Below are 27,905 nucleotides of genomic sequence, written 5' to 3'. Positions count from 1 at the left end.
CCAGGTCCATCCACCTCACCACAAAAAACTCAATTTCGTTTCTTTTTATGGCTGAGTAATATTGCATTGTATATATGTGCCACACCTTCTTTATCCATTCATCTGTCAATAGACACAATAGCTTCCATGTCCTGGCTATTGTAAATAGAGCTGAAATGAACACTGTGGTACATGACTCTTTTTGAATTATGGTTTTGTCAGGGTATATGCCCAGCAGTGGGATTGCTGGGTTGCATGGTAGTTCCATTTGTACATTTTCAAGGAACCTCCATAAGGTTTTCCCCAGTGGCTGCATCAATTTACAGTGTCATCAACAGTGCAAGAGGGATCCCCTTTCTCCATACCCTCTCCAGCATTTACTGTTTGTAGATTTTTTGATGATGGCCATTCTGACCAGTGTGAGATGATATCTCATTGTAGTTTTGATTTGAAATTCTCTAATGATCAGTGATGTTGAGCATCCTTTCATGTGTTTGTTGGCAATTGGTTTATCTTCTTTGGAGAACTGTCCACCAGGTCTTCTGCCCATTTTTGGATTGAGCCTTTTGTTCTCCTGATATTGAGCTGCATGAGCTACTGGTAAATATTGGAGATTAATCCCTTGTGTCTTGGAAGGCTGTGCATTTCTAAGAATTTGTCCATTTCTTTCAGGCTGTACATTTTATTGGCATAGAGTTACTTGTAGTAATCTCTCATGATCCTTTGTATTTCTGCAGTGTCAGTTGCTACTTCTCCTTTTTCATTTCTAATTCTATTGATTAGAGTCTTCTCCTCTTTTTCTTGGTGAGTCTGGCTAATGGTTTATCAATTTTGTTTATCTTCTCAAAGAACCAGCCTTTAGTTTTATTGATCTTTGCTATCATTTCCTTCATTTCTGATGTGATATTTATTATTTCTTTCCTTCTGCTAACTTTGGGTTTTTTTGTTCTTCTTTTTCTGATTGCTTTAGGTGTAAGGTTAAGTTGTTTATTTGAGATGTTTCTTGTTTCTTAAGGTAGGACTGTATTGCTATAAACTTCCCTTTTAGAACTGCTTTTGCTGCATCCCATGGGTTTGGGGTTGTTGTGTTTTCATTGTTATTTGCTTCTAGGTATTTTTTGATTTCCTCTTTGATTTCTTGAGTGATCTCTTGGTTATTAAGCAGTTTATTGTTTAGCCTCCAGGTGTTTGTATTTTTAACAGTTTTTTTCCTGTAATTGATATCTAGTCTTACAGCACTGTGGTCGGAAAAGACACTTGATATGATTTCAATTTTCTTAAATTTACCAAGGCTTGATTTCTGACCCAAGATATGATCTATCCTGGAGAATGTTCCATGAGCACTTGAGAAGAAAGTGTATTCTGATGTTTTTGGATGGAATGTCCTATACATATCAATTAAGTCCATCTTGTTTAATGTATCATTAAAAGCTTGTGTGTCCTTATTTATTTTCATTTTGGATGATCTGTCCATTGGTGAAAGTGGGGTGTTAAAGTCCCCTACTATGAATGTGTTACTGTCGATTTCCCATTTTATGGTTGTCGGTATTTGCCTTATGTATTGAGGTGCTCCTATGTTGGGTGCATAAATATTTACAATTGTTATATCTTCTTCTTGGATCTATCCCTTGATTATGTAATGTCCTTCTTTGTCTCTTGTAACAGTCTGTTTTAAAGTCTATTTTGTCTGATATGAGAATTGCTACTCCAGCTTTCTTTTGGTTTCCATTTGTAAGGAATATCTTTTTCCATCCCCTCACTTTCATTCTGTATGTGTCCCTAGGTCTGAAGTGGGTCTCTTGTAGATAGCATATATACAGGTCTTGTTTTTGTATCCATTCAGCCAGTCTATGTCTTTTGTTTGGAGCATTTAATCCATTTTCATTTAAGGTAATTATTGATATGTATGTTCCTATTACCATTTTCTTAATCGTTTTCAGTTTGTTATTGTAGGCCTTTTCCTTCCCTTGTCTTCCTGCCTAGAGAAGTTCCTTTAGCATTTGTTGTAAAGCTGGTTTCATGGTGCTGAATTCTCTTAGCTTTTGCTTGTCTGTAAAGGTTTAAATTTCTCTGTCAAATGTGAATGCGATCCTTGCTGGGTAGAGTAATCTTGGTTGTAGGTTTTTCCCATTCATCACTGTAAATATGTCCTGCCACTCCCTTCGAGCTTGGAGAGATTCTGCTGAAAGATCGGCTCTTAACCTTATGGGGATTCCCTTGTGTGCTATTTGTTGTCTTTCCCTTGCTGTTTTTAAAATTTTTTCTTTGTATTTAGTTTTTGATAGTTTGATTAATATGTGTCTTGGCATGTTTCTCCTTGGATTTATCCTGTATGGGACTCTCTGTGCTTCCTGGACTTGATTAACTATTTCCTTTCCCATATTAGGGAAGTTTTAAACTATAATCTCTTCTAATATTTTCTCTGTCCCTTTGTTTTTTTTCTTCTTCTTCTGGGACCCCTATAATTCGAATGTTGGTACATTTAATGTTGTCTCAGAGGTCTCTGAGACTGGCCTCAGTTCTTTCCATTTTTTTCTTTATTCTGCTGTGCAAATTTCTTTATTATTTCTTTCTCTTTATTCTGCTGTGCAGAATTTCCACTATTTTATCTTCCAGATTACTTATCTGTTCTTCTGCCTCACTTATTCTGCTATTGATCCCTTCTAGAGAATTTGTAATTTCATTTATTGTGTTGTTTATCACTGTTTCTTTGGTCTTTAGTTCTTCTAGGTCCTTGTTAAATGTTTCTCGTATTTTCTCCATTCTATTTCAAAGACTTTGGATCATCTTTACTGTCATTATTCTGAATTCCTTTTCAGTTAGACTGCCTATTTCGTCTTCAGTTGTTTGGTCTGGTGGGTTTTTACCTTGCTCCTTCACCTGCTGTGTGTTTTTCTGTGTTCTCATTTTGCTTAACTTACTGTGTTTGGGGTCTCCTTTTCGCAGGGTGCAGGTTCATAGTTCCCATTGTTTTTTGGTGTCCCCAGTGGCTATGGTTGGTTCAGTGGGTTTTGTAGGCTTCCTGGTGGAGGGGACTAGTGCCTGTGTTTTGGTGGATGAGGCTGGACCTTGTCTTTCTGGTGGGCAGGTCCATGTCTGGTGGTGTGTTTTGGGGTATCTGTGGCCTTATTATGATTTTAGGCAGCCTCTCTGCTAATGGGTGGGAATGTGCTCCTGTCTTGCTAATTGTTTGGCATAGGGTGTCCAGCACTGTAGCTTGCTGGTCGTTGAGTGGAGCTGGGTCTTGGCATTGAGATGGAGATCACTGGAGATTTTCGCCGTTTGATATTATGTGGAGCTGGACCACATAATATTGGTCTTGTGGACATGATACTGGTCATGTGGACCAATGTCCTGAACTTGGCTCTCCCACTTCAGAGGCACAGACCTGACACCTGGCTGGAGCACCAACAGCCTGTCATCCACATGGTGCACAATAAAAGGGAGAAAAAGAAAGAAAGAAAGAAGAAGATAAAATAAAATAGATAAAGTTATTAATATAAAAAATAATTATTAAAAAAATTTTTTAAGTAATTAAAAAAAAAAGAATGAAAGAAGAGAGCAACCAAACCAAAAAACAAATACACCAATGATAACAAGCACTAAAAATTATACTAAAAAAACAAAGAAAAAAAAAAGAACAGAGAGAACCCTAGAACAAATGGTAAAAGCAAAGCAATACAGACAAAATCACACACAGAATTGTACACATACACACTCACAAAAAGAGAAAAAGGGGAAAAGAAAAAATATATATATATCATTGTTCCCAACGTCCACCTCCTGAATTTGGGATGATCCGTTGTCTATTCAGGTATTCCAGAGATAAAGGGTATATCAGGTTGATTGTGGAGATTTAATCCACTGCTCCTGAGGCTGCTGGGAGAGATTTCCCTTTCTCTTCTTTGTTCACACAGCTCCCAGGGTTCAGCTTTGGATTTAGCCCCACGTCTGCATGTAGATCACCTGAGGGCATCTATTCTTCACTCATACAGGACACCTGACACCTGGCTGGAGCACCAACAGCCTGTCATCCACATGGTGCACAATAAAAGGGAGAAAAAGAAAGAAAGAAAGAAGAAGATAAAATAAAATAGATAAAGTTATTAATATAAAAAATAATTATTAAAAAAATTTTTTAAGTAATTAAAAAAAAAAGAATGAAAGAAGAGAGCAACCAAACCAAAAAACAAATACACCAATGATAACAAGCACTAAAAATTATACTAAAAAAACAAAGAAAAAAAAAAAGGACAGAGAGAACCCTAGAACAAATGGTAAAAGCAAAGCAATACAGACAAAATCACACACAGAATTGTACACATACACACTCACAAAAAGAGAAAAAGGGGAAAAGAAAAAATATATATATATCATTGTTCCCAACGTCCACCTCCTGAATTTGGGATGATCCGTTGTCTATTCAGGTATTCCAGAGATAAAGGGTATATCAGGTTGATTGTGGAGATTTAATCCACTGCTCCTGAGGCTGCTGGGAGAGATTTCCCTTTCTCTTCTTTGTTCACACAGCTCCCAGGGTTCAGCTTTGGATTTAGCCCCACGTCTGCATGTAGATCACCTGAGGGCATCTATTCTTCACTCATACAGGACAGGGTTAAAGGAGCAGCTGATTCGGGGGCTCTGGCTTATTCAGGCCAGGGGCTGGTGGGGTACGGTGTGTGGGGTGAGCCTGTGGTGGCAGAGGCTGGTGAGATGTTGCAGCAGCCTGAGGCTCACCGTGCATTCTCCCGGGGAAGTTGTCCCTGGATCACAGGACCCTGGCAGTGGTGGGCTGCACAGGCTCCCGGGAGGGGAGGTGTGGACAGTGATCTGTGCTCACACACAGGCTTCTTGGTGGCAGCAGCAGCAGGCTTAGTGTCTCATGCCCATCTCTGGGGTCACGCTGATAGCCGTGGCTCACGCCCGTCTTTGGAGCTCCTTTAAGCAGCACTCTTAATCCGCTCTCCTCGAGCACCAGGAAACAGAGGCAAGAAAAAGTCTCTTGCCTCTTCGGCAGGTCCAGACTTTTTCCTGGACTCCCTCCCGGCTAGCTGTGGTGCACTAGCCCGCGTCAGGCTGTGTTCACACAGCCAATTCCAGTCCTCTCCCTGGGATCTGACCTCCGAAGCCTGAGCCTCAGCTCCCAACCCCGCCCGCCCCGGCGGGTGAGTAGACAAGCCTCTCGGGCTGGTGAGTGCTGGTCGGCACCGATCCTCTGTGCAGGAATCTCTCCGCTTTGCCCTCCACACCCTCATTGCTGCATTATCCTTCGTGGCTCCGAAGCTTACCCCGTCTGCCACCCATGGTCTCCGCCCGCGAAGGGGCTTCTAGTGTGTGGAAACCTTTCCTCCTTCACAGCTCCCTCCCAGTGGTGCAGGTCCCATCCCTATTCTTTTGTCTCTGTTTATTCTTTTCTTTTGCCCTACCCAGGTACTTGGGGAGTTTCTTGCCTTTTGGGACGTCTGAGGTCTTCTGCCAGCCCTCAGTTGGTGTTCTGTAGGAGTTGTTCCACATGTAGATGTAATTCTGATGTATTTGTGGGGAGGAAGGTGATATCTGCATCTTACTCTTCTGCCATCTTGAAGCTCCCCTTCAAGCACATATTTTTTGTAGAAGGTTTCTGCTGGTCATGAGGAACAGATGTCACCATAAAGGATTTTAGTGTTTTTCTAGATATGAGGAGATACAAGAATTGGGCTCATAAAATCAACTCCTGAAAATATCTAACTATCTGAAGACCTGTTCTGCCAGTTTTTCCCAGAGCACAGAGAGCCTCATTTCAGCTCTCCACCCTGAACACCTTTCAGGCAGGTGTTGAAAGTCAGCAGCTGCAGCAGCACATGATTTAATCCGTGTAGAGGGAGCTGGCAAGTGCCAGTGGCGAGTGCCAATTAGTTGACAAGAGTCATGTTGAATCCTGTGGTTTGGTGACGTTTTTGAAGGAAATCAGTACAGGCAATGTGAAGCTTTTGAGAAAAAGACTTGATGTGATTGGAAGAAATTTAAAAAGAAGGAAAGAAGTTGGACATGTGAAATCATGCCAGGGATTGAATTAACTAGTGAATGGTACTGTAAAAGAAAACAAGAGATTGAGAAATAAACTGTTTCTGTTTCTGGGACCTTAAAGAATATCCCTAGGACAAAATCAATTTTAAAAGTTTTTTTTTTTTGTTTTTTTTTTTTCTTAAAAGGAAGGAAATGGCCCATAGGGGAGAGGCTTAACATGCTTCAACTAATCTGAGTTGAGTATCTGTCAAACTGAGAATCAGTTATACTCTTTCAAAAGTGTGTTTGTTAATCATGGGAAATTTTAATTCCTGGCAATAGTCCCTCAAGTTGTCTCAAGTTTATAAAAGCCTCTTGCTTTTCTGTGGGATCATTAGTTTCTTAGGAAAAGTAAAAAGTGGTAATGGAACAAAACTGACTTTGGGAATTTAAAATACAAACTTCTGGTTCTAATTGCCTTTGCCTTATATGGAGATTTAACAGAATTATTAATATCAATCAGAAATTCATCTTTTTTTGGAAGTTGTGGACAAGCAGCTTTTACACAGGGTAGCCTGAACCAAACATGAAAATGCTTTTCTTCCTTATAAAAGAGTCTATGAAGGGCTTCCCTGGTGGCGCAGTGGTTGAGAGTCCGCCTGTCAATGCAGGGAACACGGGTTTGTGCCCCGGTCTGGGAGGATCCTACATGCCACGGAGCGGCTGGGCCCGTGAGCCATGGCTGCTGAGCCTGCGCGTCCGGAGCCTGTGCTCTGCGACGGGAGGGGCCACAACGGTGAGAGGCCCGCGTACCGCAAAAAAAGAAAGAAAAAAAAAGAGTGTATGAAAATTAACAATGAACTTTTACATAAAATGAATAACTTTTCTGTTGGGTGCTTCTTAATACTCCAGTGATGTCAAAGTGTTGGCCTTTTCTTTGCCGGTGTTACTTAGTTGAAAGTTAATTTGTTTAAACGCATTATTTTTCCTCTTAGGGATCTAATGTCTTCTAAAAACTACCAAACAGTGATAGTCTTGCAAAATGATTCAACAAACTATTTCATAAAATGTTGCTATCTTCTATTGTCTTAAATCTAATCAGTTCTATGAACTGAGGGCCCCGTGTGTGACCCTGCATGATTCATTACCCCAAACTCTCCCGGGTATTTCAAAGTTGATTTATCTCAGGAGCAGCTGAGAGCTTATTGAGTAATTCACATTTTTCCAGAGAAGTTGACTTAAAATATCCAGTGCAACCTGCCAAGCTCTGCCTTTGTTTATAAATCTGCTTCCGGGTGACATCATACAGGATGGTCCCTCCCTGGAAGCCTTGAATTTTGCCTGGTCTTCTCAGATGCTGCATTCTAAACCCAGCACAATCTCATTGTAACCCTTTCCTTACCTGATTACTCTAGTTTAAGAGGGAATGCCTAACCATTTCTGGTATTCTCTCAATGAATTTTTTTTTTTTTTTAGATTCTGATCTCACTCTTAATTAACTACCTCACTCAATATAAATTCAACTACTTGTGGTTTTATTTTTCAGGTATGGATATTGTCTTCTTGATGTTTTCTTAAAGAGTTATTCAGAGTAGATTATGACCAACTTAAGAACCTAAATGGATATAAATAGGACATGACTGTTGTAAAAAGGAACACATCTTTAAAGCACTGAAGAGTCTCAAAATGCTGTCAACACTTTGAGCTTCATAACTGAATGATTTATTTGTAACTAATTATCTCTTGTCATGGGGAAGAATCATGTCTTTAAGCAAAGCCGCATTTTAGATAGCAAAATAAATATCAATTTCACCACTGAAAATTGTTTCTGCTACCTGGAAAGCTTGTTGGTTCATACTTAAATGAGCACATTTTTCATAATAAGAGACCAAGCAGTCAGCTTGGGATGCCTGGGGAACCACAAGTGGGTCTGCGGTTAGCATGTTCACATGTCAACATGGGAAATTTGGCTTATTCTCCGTAGAAACTTCTCAGATTTTGTGAAAGAAATTAGGAGAGTTTTCTTAAAAACGATTTTATAGACTTAGAATCATATTTCTTTCTTTTTTTTTTTTGAGTCTTACTTTTATTTTATTTTTTTAACATCTTTATTGGAGTATAATTGCTTTACAATGTTGCATTAGTTTCTGCTGTATAACACAGTGAATCGGCTATATGTATACTTATACCCCATATTTCCTCCCTCTTGCGTCTCCCTCCCACCGTCCCTATCCCACCCCTCTAGGTGGTCACAAAGCACCTAGCTGATCTCCCTGTGCTATGCAGCTGCTTCCCACTAGCTATCTATTTTACATTTAGTAGTGTATATATGTCAATGCTACTCTCTCACTTCAGTCAAACTACTTAATTCTGATAAAGTTTCTAAACTAAAAGTAAACAACTTATATCTGATGACATAATTTTGGAAATTCGTGATTGCTTTGCTGCCTTATTTATTTACTATCTTAAAAAGTGGGCTTTTTCTCCCACTATAAAAATAAAACATCTTCATTGTAATTGCATTTAGAAAATTCTTTTGGAAAAAGATTATTGTTCTGGCTGTTCACTACAAAAGACAGTGGTTTTTTTACTTAACGTTAAAAGTAAACATGTTCAATAAATATATTTGCACATTATTTATGTATGTCTCTGGTTGTTTTCTTAGAGTGCCACCTTAATTATCTTTGTGAGAATGTCCTCAAGGATCTGCCATTAATTCAGATACATTTCCCTCAATTGATATGTTCCTTTAAGTGGTCTGAACATACTTAAGGATCTTAGCATATGTGAGGAAATTGATCCTCTGTTCTGATTCTTGAGTCCCAATTCTATGTGGCCAAAGGATTAAAAATAACCTTCTTTCCAAAGCATTTCCTACTTAATTGTCTCTCTCTGAAGGCATGGAAAGAGGAAGTGAGAGGTAGCTGCTGTCCATACCGTGAAAGGAAAGGAATGAAGCTGATGAACGAATTTTGATAGATAGATATCAATAGAACAGATGTTCTCTTGATCATATTTCCTGGGGACACAGTGGGAATCAAAGGCAAACTGGTAACATTTTTATTCATTATGTTTTAAAGAAAGTTTCCAAGCCTCCTATACCTGATACCATTAATCTACCTTCAAGCACACTGTATTACTTAAGGTGGATTAGAATTCATGCATTGTTTTGTGTGACAGGAGGCAAGTACCGACTAAAAGTAATACCAGACCCTTCTTAGGAATAAGGCTTGGAGGCATTTAAATCACTCTGTCATGTCAAAATAAAGTTCAATGGCAGAATCTAGACTGGATCTTGATTCATATAAGATATTTAATAAATATTTGTAGAATCAGAGGCCTTCCAGAAGAAACTCTAACCCAAACAGGAAAGCTCTTCTGAGTAAGAACCTAGGGTGAGAGTGGTCATACAACAGAAGTAAAGACTGGCTTAAAGAACTGGAGTACATTAAACTTGTTTATTGAACAAATTTGGTTGATTACCTACAAAGTGTCAAGCACTGTGTCAGATGTGGAAGACACAGTGGGAACACACGAAGGAAATAACAAAAAGGCTTTAGTTTAAAAAATTAAAGGGAAAAAATTGGGATAATAAATGTGTTATTGGTTTCAGCAAATCAAATACTTTTGAGCAAATGGTGTATTATTTGACAAACCTGAGACTCTTCTCACTGAATCTGAAATTAGGAAAGCATCAAAGCAGACAGAATTACTATGAAACCAAAGATGTCTGGGTATATTCCTTTAAGTATAACCCTGTGTTGGACAGTTGGTTGTGGGGACCTACATGTTTGGAATAACTGACTTGCACCGTTTCCCTCTAAATTCTAACCAAATCGAGGAAAGCTAGACTTCATATGGAATAGTTTCACTTTTAAAGGAAACGTTGCAAAAATATTAAACTATATCATTCTCTTTTTATGAAGAAGCCCAGGCCCTGTCTTTCTATCTGACCACATAAGTCAAAATTTATGGAAGTATAATTAATCCCTTTGCTGCAAAAACCAGAAATAGAGACTAAAGAAGAAATGTCTATATTTCAATGTCTTGAGCATTTTGGTGCTATAGTAATTGTTCCCTTTTAAAATACTCATTTAAACATATCTTCAATAGTGTTACTGTAAAGGCAAAATTTCTTTGATGAAAAGGAAAAATTTTTAATGACAAAAGAAAAATACTGTTTATTCTGAGGTTGAATTTAGGAACCCATGTGAAGGAAGGCTTAGCAAAGGGGAAGATAGGTGAGACTGACTGCTTGTATGAAGCTAATTTTGTATGCTGGATTTGATTCTATTAGGGCTATCTTTTTTTTTTTTTTTAAACATCTTTATTGGAGTATAATTGCTTTACAATGGTATGTTAGTTTCTGCTGTATAACAAAGTGAATCAGCTATACATATAGATATATCCCCATATCCCCTCCCTCTTGTGCCTACCTCCCACCCTCCCTATCCCACGCCTCTAGGTGGTCACAAATCACCGAGCTGATCTCCCTGTGCTATGCAGCTGCTTCCCACTAGCTATCGGTTTTACATTTGGTAGTGTATATATGTCCATGCTACTCTCACTTCGTCCCAGCTTACCCTTCCCCCTCCCCATGTCCTCAAGTCCATTCTCTACGTCCGCATCTTTATTCCTGTCCTGCCCCTAGGTTCTTCAGAACCATTTTTTAAATTTATTTTTAGATTCCATATATATGTGTTAGCATACGGTATTTGTTTTTCTCCTTCTGCCTTACTTCATTCTGTATGACAGACTCTAGGTCAATCCACCTCACTACAAACAACTCAGTTTCATTTCTTTTATGGCTGAGTAATACTCCACTGTATATATGTGCTACATCTTCTTTATCCATTCATCTGTCAATGGACACTTAGGTTGCTTCCATGTCCTGGCTATTGTAAACAGAGCTGCGATGAACATTGTGGTACATGACTTCTTGAATTATGGTTTTCTCAGGGTATATGGCCAGTAGTGGGATTGCTGGGTCGTATGGTAGTTCTATTTTTAGTTTTTTAAGGAACCTCCATACTGTTCTCCATAGTGGCTGTATCAATTTACATTCCCACCAACAGTGCAAGAGGGTTCCCTTTTCTCCACACCCTTTCCAGCATTTATTGTTTGTAGATTTTTTGATGATGGCCATTCTGACTGGTGTGAGGTGATATCTCATTGTAGTTTTGATTTGCATTTCTCTAATGATTAGTGATATTGAGCATCCTTTCATGTATTTGTTGGCCATCTGTATATCTTCTTTGGAGAAATGTCTATTTAGGTCTTCTGACCATTTTTGGATTGCGTTGTTTGTTTTTTGATATTGAGCTACATGAGCTGCTGGTAAATTTTGGAGATTAATCCTTTGTCAATTGCTTTATTTGCAAATATTTTCCCCCATTCTGAGGGTTGTTTTTTGTCTAGTTTATGCTTTTCTTTGCTGTGCAAAAGCTTTTAAGTTTCATTAGGTCCCATTTGTTTATTTTTCTTTTTATTTCCATTTCTCTAGGAGGTGGGTCAAAAAGGATCTTGCTGTGATTTATGTCATAGAGTGTGCTGCCTATGTTTTCCCCTAAGAGTTTTATAGTGTCTGGCCTTACATTTAGGTCTTTAATCCATTTTGAGTTTATTTTTGTGTATGATGTTCGGGAGTGTTCTAATTTCATTATTTTACATGTAGCTGTCCAGTTTTCCCAGCAGGAGAAGAATTTTTAAAACTATAACTGGAGGACAGCTGCTGACTAGAAATGTAAAGTCCTGAGCATCCAGGAATTTAGCAAATGGCTGCTGACTGCAGTTTTCTTGGTTTTAAGATACCACCAAGCTCCAGTTTAGTTACCTCTGCATTGGAGATGACAAATTTATGGGTATGTTTTGGATTAGATAAAATACAAAGCTGATTATTTTATATTTTACATTAATAAAACTCAGAGAAATTTTATTTTGCCTTTTTAACCCATATGTCAGCTTGGGTCTCCCTATAATTAATTAAATTATGATTGATTATATCCTTAATTTAAGATTCTCTGTAAGATTATTGAGAATTTCCAGGCGGCCAGTGATTGGCTTAGACCTGAAGTTTCTGAACAAATCAGTACATGGCATACCTCAGGCCACAGAGGTTGGTTCAGAAGTTGATATATAACCTAACCCAGGCTGATGAGATGTAAAGAAAATTTTGCTGAGGGTTTCCAGAAAATAAGTTTCATCGATCTTGGAAGAGAGCTTCAGGGAGAGCCAGCTCTCCTCATCCAAAGATTGCCATAAATGTATGTGAGCAAGATATTATTATCCCATTTTACAGATAAGGAAACTGAGGTTCAGTAGAGTATGTATCTTGCCCACTGTCCTATGGCTAATAATTAGCAGTGCTAAGATTCAAACCCAGGTCAATCTACCTCTGAAGCCCATGCTCTTAAGCACCATCTGATAGCAACAGATAGCTCCCAGGTGATATTGATGCTGCTGGTTGGGAGACCACAGTTTAAGGACCACTGTTTATAAAAGTCAACAGCTGACAGTTGTAAACAGCCCAATAGTGGAAACAGGTAGAGATTTGCAAGCCAGTTTCACAAATAAGTTATTTATAGTATAATCAAGATTTCCATACCAAAAGAATTATTGCTGTGTTATCAAATACAATGCATTGAATATAACTATAGGCGAAAATTATGCTGACCTCAAGACTCTCTGCCAAAATATTTATCTAGAAATTCATAAGCTGGCTACAAAGCTAAAGAGGCATGTCTCCTACATGATGAAAACAGTCCATTAGGGATGTATAACTGAGCAAGCTGTATGAAGAAGGATCTGAGAGTTTCTTCTCAATTTTGGTTTTATGCCACATCAGCCTTTTTTTTCTTATTCTTAAGAACCATTACTTACAATGCAGGCAGTGTAGGGTATAGGCAAGTGTGCTTGCCTTAGAGCCAGACTTGGGGGGTGGGTGTCTGAAGTCTGACTCTCTCATTTACTAACTGGGTGACCTTTGGAAAGTTAACACTTCTGGTCTCATTTATCCATCTGTAAAATTTGGATATTAATTCTTACTTCACAGGGTTGTTGAAAAATCAATGAGGTAAGGCTCATTTGAATAGTGTCTGCCATGTACTAAGTACCCAGTAAGTGCCAGCTATTATTATTTGTCCCACTGCTGAGTTAAGCTATGAGATACAGGAGAGGCTTTTGTGATTCTCCTGATGATGGTTTATACCAAAATCTCATGCTGGTGCCAGAAGATAAAATGTAATCATCAAGCTTACGGGGTGTCTATAATGTGCTGTGCTATCAGATACACAACTCCATTAGATGTTAGCATGCCTAAACACTGGAAAGGAGACTTTGTAAAAAAAATGTCTTATTTAAATCTTCTTTTTGCCAACCCTAAGTGACCTTGTACTTTCCAAAGGAGTCTATGAACAAGACACGTACATTTAAATTAATTCCCATGGCAATCCTAGGAGGTCATTGTTGTTATTATTCTAAACATTGCAAGCTGGAGGCTAAGAGGTATAAAGTGACAAAAGATTGATAATATGTCTGAGATGAAAGCCTTCAAATTTATAAATTAAGACATGAGATGACATTCATATTTTGGGGGGAGGGGAGTGAGAAAGTTTGATACCCAAATGCTCATTCACACATATGTTTCATTTTCCCTTTGAAGAACTTACAGGATAATAGAAATATAATGGAATAATAGAGATATCAAGTTATCATAGATAAAGTATACAACTTGTGGCTTTTAGACAACTGAAAGTATTACTACATGGCTACTTAGTAATCACATCTGTTTATAATATGATATGATGTAATATGCAATATGCTATCTAAAAATTTGGAGGAAAGCTACCTTAAATTTAAATGAAAATTAGGGAAGCGTTTGGATGACCTCATGATAGATTTCAAGCCTGGCGAGTCCACTCTGCGAGCTTTAGCATTTTGATTCTTACTCAGTAATTTGTAGAATATAGATTACCTGCTCACCTGTTCTGGACAGGGTCTAAGCACTCTTTCCCCTCTTATGGGAAAACACCACAGATTTCCATGAGCTGCTCCTTGCTATCTTGTTTTGTCTCCTTTCCTCTACATGCCCAGATATCCTGGCCCCCACCTGCAGTTTGGGGCTATAAGGGAACATTGTAATGAGTCACCATGCCCTAAGGCTCTTCCCATAAGGCATACCTTACTATTTAGGATCTGGAAAACCCTCTGCTGCAGGGTCTGGCCAGCCTTGGGCCTCACAAGGATGTAAATGACTCTCAGGTCTGGGCTGGTGCGAAATAGCTTCTCCATCAACACTTTGCCCAAGAAGCCTGTGGCCCCAGTAATGAGAATGGACTTGCCACCATAGAAATCTGCGATCATGGACATGGCTCTTCCCTTTGTCTTTTATAGCTTCGGAAAGAGGTTCCTGAAAAGAAAGAAAAATAACAAAAGATTACATTCTCAGTAGTGCTAAAATGCAGTCATTTAAAATGTTGCTGGTATTTCCAGGAGCTTTGAATGCAGGAAAAGTTCAGACAGAGTGATAGCATCATGGTTTATTGGCAACACAATTCATTTCAATCAATATTTACTGAGATTTCTCTCCCTGCTAGACGTTATGCCAGGAACTGTGGACAAGAAATGAGTAAGACATGGTTCCTGCTCTTAAGGAATTGCTTGTAGTCTGATGGAGGAGAAAGATACCTAGAGACCATGAAATATAATATGGTAATGCTAAAACCAAAGAAAGCACAGAGGAAGGGTGCATAGCAGGATCTGGAAATTTCAGGAAGGCCCCTATAGGTGGTGACACCTGCGGTCAAACTTGAAAAGAGATAAGGGCTGAGGTAAGGGCATTCCAGGCCAAAGAAAGATCAAAAGCAAAGGTCCAACGTGTGGTGTGGGATGCTGTATGGGGGAATAATACAAAGAATTCAGTGTTATGAGAATGTAAACGATAAGGTTGGGAATAGCCCCAAATCTGTGAAACCAAAGATTAGAACAGGATCAAATTTTTAAAATTATGATGTAATTAGTATTTCAGTTGCAGTTTTATTCAGAGAAAATCATTTCCAAGAGCAGATCTAGTGGTGGAAAGTCAGATGCAGCACTTGGATGCTGTGACTTCCAAGAAAAAACACCCCATGCAACATGAAGTGTTTTGTCTTTAAGCCTGGCCTCAAGATTGTTGATTGGAAGCCATGGAGCTTTGGAGGAGGCAAGGCCATAGTGTGGGAGCAGACTTTCCTTTCTGTCACTGACTTTGCTGCCTGCAGCAAGTCTTTGGCTGTCTTTGTGGATCAGATTTGGGTGGATCTTGCAGAACACAACTCCAGGGACCAGCCCTGACATCAGAGCTTGAAAGAAGAACAAAAAAAAAAAAGTGAAAAAGCCAACACCCTGCCTTTTTCACTCCAGTCAAGTCAACTCCAGTGACTGCTTAACAAAAAATGATTTTTCAAAGTCCTGATGTATAAATTAATTATAATTTATAGTTTAAAATTATAGTCATAATTTATACTTTGAGTATCTTGAGGCTACGCTCTTGGGCAGAACTCTTTGCCTTTGGAGGATTCATTCATTCATGGATTTACTCAACAAATAATTCTGCGCACTTGCCATGCCAGACTCTATGCTAAGTTCTGAAGGTAAACGGTTGAATAAGACAAACAGATCTTTGCTGCCACTCTAGAAGAGGAGGCCAGTGATACACACATAAGTAAATACATAAACAAGTTAAGTACAACTGTTACAAATGTAAATAAAACAGGGATCAACGACACAAATCACAATTATCCGTGCTATACGCTAGGAAGTACTATGGGTTTCAACTGTTAGCTATTTTCATTGGTTGTTTAAATCCCTTTTATTAAGGATTGATGTGAGAAATATTATTTTGAAGAACACATTTGGACCTTGTGCAAAAGAGCAATGAAAGATATGTTTTGTCATGTTATATAATGTTACTCACATTACAATCTATCTAATGATTTTCTCAAGAATTTAGCACTTGGGAAAAGTATTGATTATTTTTGCTTTGCCTGCCTTGAAGCTCAGAAAAGTGGTGTCACCAAGTTTGGAAGGCAGTACAGTATCCTAGTTTAGCACTCAGATTCTAAGCAAGACTGAAATCAAATACCAGTTCTACCACTTACTAGGTCTATAATCTCAGGCAAATTATTAATCTTTCAATGCTGCAGTTTGTTCATCAGTAAACGGGGGATAACTAAAGTATCCACTTAATAGTGCTGTGGTAAGGATTATGTGAGTGAATACATGTGAAACCGTTAAAAATATAACTTACCTATAGTATTGTCTATTCATATGGTCACTGGTTCCACATTTTTCGTCTTAACGGTTTCTGGCTTTTTCTTTCTTTTTTTTTGTTTTTTTGCAGTACGCGGGCCTCTCACTGTTGTGGCCTCTCCCGTTGCGGAGCACAGGCTCTGGACGCGCAGGCTCAGCGGCCATGGCTCACGGGCCCAGCCGCTCCACGGCATGTGGGATCCTCCCGGACCGAGGCACGAACCCGTGTCTCCTGCATCAGCAGGCGGACTCTCAACCACTGCGCCACCAGGGAAGCCCTGGCTTTTTCTTTTGACAGTTATTTATTTTTTTTTTTAAAATAAATTTGTTTATTTATTTATTTATTTTTGGCTGTGTTGGGTCTTTGTTGCTGCACACAGGCTTTATTTTAAATGTCCTGTCTTATGCATTTTATATACCCTCTTTTGGAAATATGAGGAGATGATTTATAACTGTCATCAAGTCAAATAAAGTGTTTTCCCCAAATGCAACTCTACTCGATGGTAAATCTTTCCAACGTCTTTATATATAAAAATGGGGCTTCCGTGGTGGCGCAGTGGTTGAGAGTACGCCTGCCGATGCAGGGGACACGGGTTCGTGCCCCGGTCCGGGAAGATCCCACATGCCGCGGAGCGGCTGGGCCCGTGAGCCATGGCCACTGAGCCTGCGCGTCCGGAGCCTGTGCTCCGTAACGGGAGAGGCCACAACAGTGAGAGGCCCGCGTACCGCAAAAAACAAAACAAAAACAACAACAAAAAGTTTAGGCACCACCCTCCTTTAATAGAATATTAGGCATAAATGAGCATGGTTAGCAGGAAAATACAGATGGGAAACTGAGTTTGGATAGGGTGACTTCCCAACCTCATTGGTTCTGAAGATGTCAGATGCTTGTTTTGTAATAACACATGCTTTCCTGGAGTTATATTTTCTAGAACTGCAAAGATACTCTTCAGATTTTTTGGTCCCAGATAATTTTGCAATGTGTGATGAAAAAGTTTAGAGAGCAGGTTACATATCTCTAATGAGCCAATTTCTTGTGGGACAAAGGAAGGCTTAAAGTGTCCCCAAAGAATGGAATGTGCCTGCTCTGTCCGGAGTCCAAGTATTTCTCAAACACAACAGAAACCAGAACAGTACAATGAGTGCTCTGAGAGGAAAGCAAAACATATGCCAGTATCTCCTGGCATTCACTACCCATTGTCAAGAGCAGGTGGCAGGGGAGTTGTGGCCAGGACTCTAATTAAGGCAAGTGATTCTGGAAAACGTCAAAGAGAAGTCCTCATCCTCAGATCAAAACATCATCAGAGATGTTTTGTCAAACTCTTGCTTCTACTCTCAAGACATGGCTTGGTTCCTGGACCCGGAAACTCCCATAAGAAATTTGGCCCCGGAAACCCCATTTTATACGTTATAGATTTGCAAGGTCCAGGAATGGTTAATCCTTAATATAATTCATTAGAACAATTAAATTGTTTCAAAAATTAAAATCATTTTACACTCAGTAATGGAGGATATACAACTCTAGGAGGAAGAATAGGTTTAGAACAGCTGGCTGGATCACGGCTTACCTTTCATAAAGTCTCAGATTACTTATGCAGAGAGCAAAGCCCAGTTTCCTATTCCTCATGCCCCTAATATGGTCTGTGAGAAGCCTAAACTACTTTGACAATCTCTGAACCATCCTGTATAATGCAGGGTCTCTGAGGCTTGAAGGAAAAAAAGATGGGACCCGTGAGAGTCAGCCAATGTATTTTTAATGAATGTCTATGTGTGCTGGGCACTACCCAGGCACTGGGACTAGTAGTGAACAGGCCTTATGCAGCTTAGATTCTTCCTTTCTATTCTGGAGCATCTTTTCTCCTTAAGATTGCCAGTTTTCTATGGTCATTAGTGGAATTCGATAGTGTTCACTCTCCTGTTGTTCTCTAGAAATGAGGCCGTTCTAATTTCTAGAGAACAGGTGTTAAAATTTAATCACAACAGTTGTGCCAAGGCATACATTTCTTGCAGGTGTAAAGCATGTGGGAACTTTAATTCTTCTTTGGGTGGCTCCTCTGGAAAATAAAAAAATTAAGATTCAAGCATTTAAGTAGGCAATCCATACTTCTTGGTAGCCCTTGAGAGAAAAACATTTTTAGAAAAGAAAAAAGGTGCTTTACCTCTCAGGAATCGTACTTTGTGAAGGTTTCGTGGTCTTGGCACTATTAACATTTTGGGATGGGTAAAGCTTTGTGGCAGGGACTGTCCAGGGCAATGTATGTCGGTGTTTACCAGCACCCTGGCCTCTATTCACTCGATGGTAATGACATCCTTCTTTCCCCAGCAGGGTGTGACAAACCAAATGCTTCTAGACTTTGCTCAATGTGCTTTTGGGGAAAACTTGCCTCCCTTTTCAGAGACTCACTGTTTAGAACTTTTAAAAATTCTCAGTTTATAATATTCTGTCCATCCTATTAAAAAGTCAAGATTCAAAGCTTAAATATCTGTTTGTGAGGCTAAGTAGAAATATAATCCACTGTCATATCTTATTTTACCCATATTGAATCATTCATAATTAACTACGTTTACCCAAGCAAATTATACATGTGGTGAATCTTGGTAGAATTCAAAGTGAAGATGCAGGAAGATTTCTCCAGATAAAGATTCCCCACTTTTTATTTAACCAAATTTCTTTTAGTCTCTGTGCTGTAGATTAGACTATTAATCCCAACTTTCATATATATAAATCACATATCTGTTTGTCAAGTACTTAGTGAAAAAAAAGGTTTCATCAGAGAGCTCTACGTTTTACTTTGGTTTCCTGAGTATATACCAAATTATGCAGTTCAGCAATGAACTTAGATACCTTTCACTGTGGGCTTTTTATATAAAGTTTTTCTGGGAGAAATTTTAAGTTCTTGATGGAGGAATAATAACGTCCAGGGATGTTGGGGCATAGGCCTCACTAATTGAATTATCAACGCTCCATGGTCAAGAGAAACCAATTTGGAAATCATCCCAGCTGGGGAGGGATAGTCCGGGCTGGCTTAAGAAAACAAAATTTAGCAATCACCTCATCACATTCCTCCTAGTTTGCTTCTGCTTAGCTCCTTAGTAAGTCTTCATAAAAAACTCCAAATTTAACAGAAATGAAAATGGAGAAAGATATGACCTAAATCCATCACTTCATCATAATTGATTAAGTAGGTGTATTGACTGCCTACTGTGTGCTACACCCTGTTAGGTGTGGATATCATAGAGCAAAAGGACATAAGGACCAGTAAGCAAAAGGTCATGTAGAGCAAAAGGTCAGTAGAGCAAAAGGTCATGAGAACAGGAAGTAAAAATTTTGCTCATGGGCCACTAAGGGTAATGGTGAGTGGTGACACTCTGGTTTCAACCCCTTGATTCCTGGACCTGTGAATCCTGGCTATGGGAGAAACAGCACCACATGTTGGATGCTGATTTAGAGCATATACATCCCTCTGGGAAACCTTACCACAGCCCCGTGAGGTTTTTCCACCTTGTTGGCACTGTAAATGAGTCTTCAAAAGGACATTCTACCATTCTATCAATACAGGTGCTTCAGGATGGAGAACATGGCGAGACCACTGAATTCTACAAACACGGGCCTATTGCCACACTTCATTTATTGGGAAATGAGTTCCTTAAGCAGAAGCAATACAGTGTGGAATACCATGACGGTGTACAAGGCATTCTATAAGTCTACTCATGATAGTTTTGGCAGAAGCATTTCATGTAAGGAAAACAAATCCATATCCAAAGTGTCTATTCTAGTAAGAACAAGATACTGCCCCTTCCATGATGGAAGCAGTTCAATGTACAGAAAGAGAAAAACAAATACCGTATGCTACCACATATATATGGAATCTAAAGAAAAAAAAAAAAAGAACAACCTAGGGGCAGGACAGGAATAAAGACGCAGACGTAGAGAATGGACTTGAGGACATGGGGAGGGGGAATGGTAAGCTGGGACGAAGTGAGAGAGTGGCATGAACATATATATACTACCAAATGTAAAATAGATAGCTAGTGGGATTTAGCCACATAGCACAGGGAGATCAGCTCGGTGCTTTGTGACCACCTAGAGGGGTGGGATAGGGAGGGTGGGAGACACAAGAGGGAGGAGATATGGGGTTATATATATATGTATAGCTGATTTACTTTGTTATAAGGCAGAAACTAACACACGATTGTAAAGCAATTATACTCCAATAAAGATGTTAAAAAAAAGAAAAAGAAGCTCTGTGTGTAAAATGCTATCAAACAGTATTACATAGTAAAGAAAAATCATTTGTGATAGGAACAGTCCATTGATGTGGCAGACTTCACTGTTGTCTGATTTTAAGAAACCGCCATGGCCACCCCAGCCTTCAGCAATCACCACCCTGATCCGTCAGCAGCCATCAACACGGAGGCAAGACCCTCCACCAGTAAAAATATTGACTTGCTGAAGGCCAGATGATGGTTAGCATTTTTTAGCAGGAAAGTATTTTTTAAGTAATGTTTGTACATTTTTTTAAAGATATAGTGCTATTGTACACTTAATAGCCTACAGTATAATGTAAGCATAACTTTTAGATGCACTGGGAAACCAAAATATTCATGTGACTCACTTTATTCCAATATTTGTTTTATTGTGGTGGTCTGGAACTGAACCTGCAATATCTCTGAGTATGCTTGTAATCAGCTTGCCACAAGGTACCTGGCTGATCACCCTTTGAAATGGTGCCATCTCAAGGATTCAGTGTTGGTCTCTGGGCTGGCAAATAGGGCACTCAGTAATGGCAGTAGCCAAGTTGGCAGTGGGTGAGCAGAAGTCCATGTTGCTGAGCTAATACATAAACCTTTATCTCTGCCACCATGGCTTCACGAGCCCACTGGGTGATGATAGGATGGCTGGGGAGGGAGGCTGACTGATATTCACAGCATAGGTCATCCTATCCACTTGAATATTAAAATCTTCCCCTGCTGAGGTTACTCTTCAGTGAGCACTTATATGGGACAGAAGTATCTTTGGGCTTTTGCCCATTCCATATACTTCCTCCCCAGACTTCCTTGTCATCAATTTTCCAGCCATGTTCCTTCCAAGTCCCTGACCATCCAGACATACCATTGGCCATAGGCCATGAATCCGTAGATAACTGCATGTCTGACAACTTCTTCTAAGCAAGGAGAACAACCAGGTGCACAGCCTGAAGTTCCGCTCACCAGGAGGATTTCCCTTCACCACTGTCCTTCAGGGATGTCCCAGAAAGGAGCTCTAGTGCTGCAGCTGTCCACTTTGCAAGATGCCTGTACATCATGAGAATCATCTGTAAGCCAGGCCAGAGTGTTCTCTTCTTCTGTAAACTGATTGTAGGGAATTCCCCATGAGGCCACAGGGGCAGGTTGGGAAAGAAAAGGTAGTGTAGCAAAAGTGGGGACCATGGGCATTTGGGCCACTTCTTCATGTAACGTACTTGTGTGTTCAGGGCCTGATTGGGCCTCGTCAGTTATATACAACCTCCACTCGATGATGGAGTGCTGCTGTGCATGCCCAACTTTATGGTTTGATGGAGCAGATAACACCCAGCTCATCATGGCCTAATGCTGTTTCTCTAAAGGAGAGCAGTTACCCAACAGAGCATGGCAGGGCTTTGCTCTAAAATCCTAAGAGCCTGTGCTGGGACTCACCAGTAGAGGCCTGCTGAAAGCTCCAAAGAGCCACCGACAAATGTCTGCCACTGATACTTCCAGCACCATTAGATTTACTGGATCATATGACTCAAGAGGCAGAGAGACTTGCATGGCAGCCTGGACCTACAGCAAAGCCTGTTCTTGTTGTAGGCCCCACTCAAAATGAGCAGCTTTTAGGATTACTCACTAGATGGACCAGAGTAACATACTCAAATCAGGAATATGTTGCCTCCAAAATCTGAAGAGGCCAACTAGGTGTTGTGTTACTTTTTTGGTTGTAGGAGAGGCCAAATGCAACAACTTATTCTTCATCTTAGAAAGGATCTTTCAACATGCCCCACACTACTGGACCCCTAAAATTTCACTGAGATAGAAAGTCCCTGAATTTTTGTTGGATTTATTTCTCACCCTCTGATATGCAAATGTCTTACCAGTAAGTCTAGAGTTGTTGCTACTTCTTGCTCACTGGATCCAATCACCATAATGTCATCAATGTAATGGACAACTATGATATCCTGTGGTAGGGAAAGGTGATCAAGATCCCTCCAAGCTAAATTATGGCGTAGGGCTGGCGAGTTGATATACCCCTGAGGTAGGATAGTGAAGGTGTATTGCTGGCCTTGCCAGGTAGAAGCAAACTGCTTTTGGTGGTCTTATTAATAGGGATGGAGGAAAAAGCATTTGCTAGCTTAACAGCTGCATACTGGGCACCAAAGAATGTGTAAACTTTCTCAAGCAATGCAACCACATCTGGTAAAGCAGTTGCAACTGTAGTCACTACTGTTTTGAGCTTACAATAATCCACTGTCATTCTTCAAAATCCATCTGTTTTTTGTAATAGGCAAGTTGAATGAGCAGTGGTAGAAATCATTATCCCTGCATCTTTCAAGTCCTTGAAGGTGACATTAATCTCTGCCGTCCCTCCAGGAATGAGGTATTTCTTTTGGTTTACTATTTTTCAGGGTAGAGGCAGTTGTAGTGGTTCCCACTTGACCTTCCCCACCATAACAGCCCTCACTCCACAGGACAGGGAACCAATTTGGAGATTCTACCAGCTGCTGAGTATGTCATTACAATTATGTATTCCTGAACTGGAGAAATAATCAAAGAATGGGTTTGGGGACTTACGGAGCCCACTGTGAGATGGTCCTAACCTAAAACTCCATTGATCACCTGACCTCCACAAGCTCCTATTTTGTCACCAGACTGACATTCTGGTTTTCCTGGAATTAGTGTCAGTTCAGAGCCAGTGTTCAGTAGTCCCTGAAAGCTCTCATTATTTCCTTTTCCCCAATGTGCAGTTACCCTGGGAAAGACCATAGGTCCCTTTGGGGATGGCTGGGAAAAGATTAACAGTATAAATTTTTAGCAGTATAGAGGGATCGTTTCTCAAGGGGACTTGCCCTTCCCTTCATTCAAGGCATTCTGGGTCTGTAAACTGACTCAAGTCTGAGAATTCAGTTGGGGCCATGACTATTTTTTTTTTTTTTTTTTGATTCGAGTTAGACTTTTGTTCAGTTGACTTAGAACTTTTTTGCTTATACAGATGAAGTAAGAATTTAGTAGCTTTCCCATACACCATGATGAAACAGTCAATGCCATAGGTCTCTATAAGTCAGACTTTTCTGAGTGCTACTTTGACTCTGCTGTCATTTATGTCCTTTTAACCATGATACCTTGACTTTGGCAATTAAGGGTCATTATCTGTCCCCGGCCACCCTGGAATCCTCATTGCATTTAGGTTTCCCAATTTATTACACCATTTCCCACTGTAAGTTCTGGCCTACAGAGAAAAATGATTACTGAGCTCTTCAAGGATGCTGGGGCTCCCTTCACAAATTTATTTCTGTGACCCAACCAAGTTGGCACATCACAATTATTATATTTTCTCCTAACACATTCACCACCCACCGGACTTCTGTCACATTTTTAAAGAACAAAATCCTTGCTTTATGGCTTGGTAGCTGAACATAACATTAACATTGACAGGAAGTTTTATTTACTTGATTTTGAATGATTTCTTTTGCCTGATTTTCAACTTAAGTATTCATTACTGATAAACTCTTCTATTTCTAAACTGTCTCAGCTTAAGTAACAAAAAGTATGCGAGTTACAACATAGGTGCAGTGAGAACACTGAACTAGAGCTAGAAATTCTAGAAATGGAGTCTGTTCCGTGGCTAATTGTTAATGTAACTCTGAATCTCCAATCTTGTCAGCTCTGAGACTCAATTTCCTCTTCTGTTAAATAATATTCTACTTACTTCACAGAACAGTTTTAATAATCAAATAGAGTAATAAGTAAAAGAGAACTGTAAGTGTTATCTGACCAGAATTGTTCTTGTTCTGGTTGCTATACTATGAATACTACTTTGACCCTGAATCCAAATATCTTGTGCTTATTTGTTAACAAATATTGAGAGCATATCTTGTCATCCAACTTATATAGTAAAAAACTTGATGCAGCTGCTGTATTTTATACTGTATTATTCCTCAAAAGTCAACTAGCACAGTACTTTGTAATAAAAAGTGTCTCAATAAATATTGTTGAATCAACAAATAAATGAGTCAGCACTGAAAGGACTGATTGACTTCTTAATCAATGAATAAAAAGTCAGGGGCTAATTCACAAACGCTAGTGGGCATTTGAATCATTGGAAAGCTTGCTAAAATTGTTCTTTACTAGAACTCCTTTCCTGAGATTTTGATTTAGAAAGTCTGAGGTAGGGCCCAGGTAGATGCATTTTAATGAACACCCTGACTGATTCAGATATAGGTGGTAAGAGAAATGCTGATGTAGGGAATTTGATGGAGGTGCTCTGATCCCAGATCTTATTTTCTTCCACAGCTTACATCTTTAATGTAAGTCTATGTTGTCCCTATGAGAGTTTTTCTTCTTAAAACAAGACAAAAATAACCTGCTAACTTGAGAATTCTCATTTCTAATAATAGTGGAATGCAGATAACACAGGTAGGATGCAGCAGACCATGGCTTCAGTCCAGCCAGGGCTGAAGTCTGAGCTTCAAAGGCTTCAAGCATGCACTAAGGTAACTGTGATGGAGAGACTCTCTCTGCATTTATTAAAAACATCAGAGCTCACAGGGTCACTCATAAAACACATACTGGAAGAAGTAGAATAGAAACACATCTTTTCAAATCAATAACTTAAACTTTTACAAAGTATTTTTTCTCTGTGTTCCTGCTTCCCAATACTAGAAGCTGAAATAAATGACTATTTAAAGAACTTTAAAAAATATAGTGGAAATCTATGCACAGAGAGTAGAAGAGCATACCAGTGATTAATAAATATATTATATCAGCTTCGCATGAAAGGGTTATATATCAAAGTGTCCTAATTTCTTCTGACAAGATATAGTCATTTCCTCTGCTGTTCACATGGGTTAAAAGAACTATATTCAGATTAATTCAAGCAGAGTTTAGAAATAAGGTTGGAGATTTCTATTTTCCAGTCCACTCAACTATATCTCAACCTTTTATCCAACCAAGGAAACTGTGTGGAAACAAAATAGTTGGAGCGTGTGAAGATCTTTAACAACAAAGCCTGATTACAAGGAGATTGATTTAACATCACGAACTCAGTCCACCAAAAAGGCAACTGATTCGTAGACTAACACTGAAAACTTGGTACAAAATCAGAGCACAGATTATTGTTTACACCAAAAGATATGATGGCATATATATATATATATATATATATATATATATATAATACATAGTTCTTTTGCAGATACAAGAGTTATCAGAATTTGTTACTGTCAACGATTAGACACAGTATTCATTAACTATACCTGTCCAAAAAAGTTAGTCTTTTCTAAGCATCAAGTTAGTCACTTCATGTAGTGAGATTCCAGAAGCTTAGTCACTGCCATACACCAATGGAACCATGCAGGAACTTACATTTTTTAAAAAGGTTAATATGAAGGTTAGTTAATTATACATAAATTGATATAAAATGGCAAGTCGGAAATCCTTATTTCCTAATGGAAGTTCCTGATCATAACCTGTGTCAATAAATTGACAGGAAACATCTGAATAAATGTAAATATCCTATGCACTTGGAAATATGCAGCTAGGCCTTTATGAAGGACTAAGTTCTGAAGTAAAGCTAACGCAGTCCCTGTCACAGTTCTCTCCATAGGAAGTTATTCCATGTCAGGAGAACAATAAGCCACAAACAGCACTCTTATTTTTCTCTGATAATGTACAACGAATTTCATCAACAAAGATTTTAGGCATTTGTCTTTAAGAGAAGGTAATGAAAGTAGGCGTACCTCAACATAATAAAGCCCATATATGACAAACGCACAGCCAACATCATTCTCAGTGGTGAAAAACTTAAACCATTTCCTCTAAGATCAGGAACAAGACAAGGTTGTCCACTCTCACCACTATTACTCAACATAGTTTTGGAAGTTTTAGCCACAGCAATCAGAGAAGAAAAAGAAAACAATGTAATCCAAATCAGAAAAGAAGTAAAGCTGTCACTGTTTGCAGATGACATGATACTATACATAGAGAATCCTAAAGATGCCACCAGAAAACTACTAGAGCTCATCAATGAATTTGGTAAAGTGGCAGGATACAAAATTAATGCACAGAAATCTCTTGCATTCCTACACACTCATGATGGAAAATTTGAAAGAAAAATTAAGGAAACACTCCCATTTACCATTGCAACAAAAAGTATAAAATACCTAGGAATAAACCTACTTAAGGAGACACAAGACCTGTATGTAGAAAACTATAAGACAGTGATGAAAGAAATTAAAGATGATACAAACAGATGGAGAGATATATCATGTTCTTGGATTGGAAGAATCAACAAAGTGAAAATGACTACACTACCCAAAGCAATCCACAGATTCATTGCAATCCCTATCAAACTATCAATGGCATTTATCACAGAACTAGAACAAAAAAATTCACAATTTGTATGGAAACACAGAAGACCCCAAATAGCCAAAGCAATCTTGAGAAAGAAAAACGGAGCTGGAGGAATCTGGCTCCCAGACCTCAGACTCTACTACAAACCTACAGTAATCAAGACAGTATGGTACTGGCACAAAAACAGAAATATAGATCAATGGAACAGGATAGATAAGAGAGAAACCCCCGGGCCAAAAAAAAAAAAAAAAAAAAAAAAAAAATCTGTGCTGTGGCTAGTGAGGCAGTGAAATAAGTGTAATGAAGTAAAATTTTTTTTAAAATTCCCTTTTTGTGCTGTAATCTCTCTGTGTTACCCCATAACTTAAGGAAGTGTCTGCTATATATTTATGTTAGTGGTACTCTTGGTAAAGGGAGCCACGTCTGCCATCAGCAGTGGTATGGAAAGAGCAGTCACAACAGGTGATGAGAAATAAGCAGAGGAATGAAGAATCCAGTGGGAGCAGCAATTCAGAATCAAAGGTAATCAGGAGAATATATATAAGCCTGCCAGGCATACGTGGAAATTTCTCAAAATGCATGGGATGGGAGGCTAACTTATGTTATTTGCGTATTAAGGAAAGGTTGATTCCAGCCAGACACTTGGGACAAAATATGAAATTTTACTTTGTATAAGCAGTGGTAAAGTGAATTTTAGGAGGTGTCCTGGCTGGAAGCTGGAGTCAGGAATATGAACGTTTGTCTTCTTGATAGAGGAAGGGCAATTTTGGATGTTCTTGGAATGATGGAATAGATGATGGCTAGAAAATTGAGGCAGGAGATATCTCAAATATAGGATAAAAGGAATATTGGAAGTAAGATCAAGACAACTAGTTAGTCATTGTTTGACAAGAACTAATATAGTGAGGCAATAATTCCTAAATAATCTTTTTGTTTAAAGCTACAGAAAGCTATCTGTCCCTCTTTCATAGCAATAATAAATGAAATAGTCAAACTATAATGTGAAACTATTTTGTGTCATTAAAAAACAAGTCAATGGGGATATATAATAATGATCTATTCAGAAGTTC

General features: G+C 39.1%; 1 protein-coding gene and 1 pseudogene across 1 annotated transcript in view; both read right to left on the bottom strand.

The window, feature by feature from the left end:
* FAR2 (fatty acyl-CoA reductase 2) overlaps positions 1 to 27,905 on the bottom strand; it is a 132,414-nt gene that overhangs the window by 36,022 nt on the left and 68,487 nt on the right. Inside the window, exon 2 of the mRNA XM_024733524.1 lies at positions 14,143 to 14,371. Coding sequence (XP_024589292.1) covers positions 14,143 to 14,331 — 189 coding nt within the window. The 5' untranslated portion in view covers positions 14,332 to 14,371. The remainder of the gene's footprint in view (positions 1 to 14,142; positions 14,372 to 27,905) is intronic.
* Positions 19,461 to 23,250, bottom strand: LOC112391738 (uncharacterized; annotated as a pseudogene).

Source organism: Neophocaena asiaeorientalis, unplaced genomic scaffold (assembly GCF_003031525.2).
Source record: "Neophocaena asiaeorientalis asiaeorientalis breed wild unplaced genomic scaffold, Neophocaena_asiaeorientalis_V1.1 scaffold150, whole genome shotgun sequence".
Classification (NCBI taxonomy): Eukaryota; Metazoa; Chordata; class Mammalia; order Artiodactyla; family Phocoenidae; genus Neophocaena; species Neophocaena asiaeorientalis.
The sequence above is the reverse complement of the archived record's forward strand: the minus strand, read 5'-3'. Positions and strand labels throughout refer to the sequence as shown.